At 51.4% G+C, this 2,640-nt stretch overlaps 1 protein-coding gene across 1 annotated transcript; it reads left to right on the top strand.

Moving 5' to 3' along the window:
- Positions 1-1,231: 1,231 nt before the first annotated feature.
- Positions 1,232-1,774, top strand: LOC145803837 (uncharacterized). Its single transcript, XM_082897206.1, has one exon. It carries the CDS (start codon positions 1,232-1,234, stop codon positions 1,772-1,774), a length of 543 nt encoding a protein of 180 aa, XP_082753332.1.
- Positions 1,775-2,640: the final 866 nt, after the last annotated feature.

Below are 2,640 nucleotides of genomic sequence, written 5' to 3'. Positions count from 1 at the left end.
CCGACCGAGGTACCTACCATTACCGAGTAATGCCATTCGGATTGAAGAACGCTGGGGCCACCTACCAGCGGTTGGTCAATGCCGTCTTCCATCACTAGATAGGTCGGAATATGGAAGTATATGTCGACGACATGCTAGTCAAGAGCAAACTCTCCACTGATCATCTGACCGACCTGCGGGAGACCTTCGCCACCCTACGCAAGTACCAAATGAAGCTCAACCCGGAGAAGTGTGCCTTCGACGTAGGATCGGGGAAGTTTCTGGGTTTTATGGTCAGTCAACGGGGCATTGAAGCTAACCCTGAAAAGATCAAGGCCTTGGTCGAGATGCAGTCACCCAGAACGGTTAAGGAGGTCTAAAGACTCACTGGTCGAGTTGCAGCCCTCAACCGTTTCATTTCCCGCGTAACAGATAAGTGCCTACCATTCTTCAAAGTACTTCGGCAAATTTTTGAATGGACATCTGAATCCGAAGAGGCTTTTCAACAGTTGAAACAATGCATGGCCAACCCTCCCCTCCTTTCACAGGCAATCACGGGCGAGCCCCTCTTCCTCTACTTAGCCGTATCAAACACCGCTGTCAGTGCAGCACTTATTAGGGAAGGCGACTTTGTGCAACAACTGGTCTACTACATCAGTCGGGCCCTCAGGGGAGCGGAACAGAACTACCCACTGTTAGAAAAATTGTCCTTGGCCTTGGTCACCGCTTCTAAACGACTCCGTCCTTACTTCCAAGCCCACTCCATAGTGGTCCTCACTGACCAACCCTTGAAAAAGGTCATGCAGCAACCAGAACTTTCCGGTAGACTCATGCAGTGGTCAGTGGAACTCAACCAGTTTGACATCTCTTACCAGCCCGAACAGCAATTAAGGGGTAGGCTATCGCCGACTTCATCTTGGAATTTACTAATCCTACCCCAACCACTGCCTCTCTACCCCCACCAGCTCCCATCGAGCCAGAAGACCCTCACTCTTGGACTCTCAACGTCGACAGATCATCCCGCAGGCAAGGTAGTGGGGCGGGCCTCATCCTCACCGCCCCTGAGGGTGGTTATTTCAAATGTGCACTCCGTTTCTTGTTTGAGGCTAGTAACAATGAAGCCGAATATGAGGCACTGATAACAGGCCTTCGCCTAGCCAGGGACATTGGTGTCAGCCACATCCGAGTGCTCAGCGACTCCCAGCTCATCATCGGATAGATCACGGGAGAATTCGATGCCAAGGAGGACACAATGCGAGCTTACAGGGATCTTGCACTTCCCCTTGTTCGCCTCTTCAATACCTTCCACATCAGGCACATTCCTCGGGCGGAGAAATCTAAGGCAGATGAGATGGCCCAGTTGGCTTCCGCAGACCAGTCTGACCTCAGCAGTGGTGTCCGCCTCGAATACCTATCCCACCCTGCCATTTCCCCCGACCAGCATGACATACAATTCCTCCAAAATGAGCCCATCCCTTGGGCGTCAGACATCTTTCTATTTCTGACAACAGGGGAACTTCCAGACGATCGCCAGCAAGCCGCCAAAGTCAGGGCCCGGTCGTCCAATTACATTCTTGTCAACGGCATTTTGTACAAACGTGGTTTCTCACGCCCCTATCTGCGGTGCCTCAATCCAACTCAAGCAACTTATGTGATGCAAGAAATTCATGAGGGGATCTGCGACAATCACTCGGGCAGCAGGTCCCTGGCCCACAAGATACTTCACACTGGATATTTCTGGCCTACTCTCAACCAAGATGCGGCTGACTTCATCCTCAAATGTGATAAGTGTTAGCGTTTTGCCAACACCCCCCATGCTCCTCCTACAGAGTTGATCACACTTTGCAGTCCCTATCCGTTCGCCAAATGGGGAATCGACCTGGTCAGTCCACTTCCCACCGGCCGAGATCGGACCAAGTTCACAATCGTCGCCATTGATTACTTCACCAAGTGGGTAGAGGCAGAACCCCTTGCCACCATTACCAAATGGAACACAACCAAGTTTATCTGGCAATCGATCATTTGCAGGTTTGGCATCCCTCAGGCCATCGTCTCCGACAACGGTAAACAATTTGACAACGCCAAGTACAGGAAGTTCTGTGTAGATCTCCAGATTCAATCATATTTCTCTTCCCCCAGTCATCCCCAAGCCAATGGCCAAGTTGAGGTCACCAACCGTTCTCTTCTAAAGATCATCAAAACTAAGCTAAAAGCTGCCAAAGGACTTTGGGCTGAGGAACTACCGTATGTACTCTGGGCTTACCGAACTACAGCTCAGACTCCCACTGGGGAAACCCCTTTTCGCTTAACATGTGGCGCCGGGGTGGTTATTCCGATGGAAGTCGGTCTGCCTACTTCCAGGGTTTTACATCAGGATCCCGCACTGACCGAAGAGCTCCGTCGAGCGGACCTGGACCTAATTGAAGAGCTCAGAGAGACCGCTGCTGTTAGATTGGCCTCATACCAACAGAAAATGAGAACACATTATAATCGTAAAGTCTGACCAAGGGAGTTCGTTGAAGGGGACCTTGTCTTGCGAGGAGCAACCCTTGCCACCAAAAATCCGACTGAGGGTAAGTTGGCAGCCAAATGGGAGGGACCTTACGTTGTGACAGCCCGACCACATCCAGGCACTTACCGACTTCAGGACATGGAAGGCCG

The sequence above is a fragment of the Camellia sinensis genome, chromosome 12 (genome assembly GCF_055761805.1).
Source record: "Camellia sinensis isolate YWXY chromosome 12, ASM5576180v1, whole genome shotgun sequence".
Taxonomy (NCBI): Eukaryota; Viridiplantae; Streptophyta; class Magnoliopsida; order Ericales; family Theaceae; genus Camellia; species Camellia sinensis.
The sequence above is the reverse complement of the archived record's forward strand: the minus strand, read 5'-3'. Positions and strand labels throughout refer to the sequence as shown.

Bases quoted from the DNA above. Each gene is read 5' to 3' on its own strand.
- LOC145803837 (XM_082897206.1), top strand. From the start codon at position 1,232: ATGCGAGCTTACAGGGATCTTGCACTTCCCCTTGTTCGCCTCTTCAAT.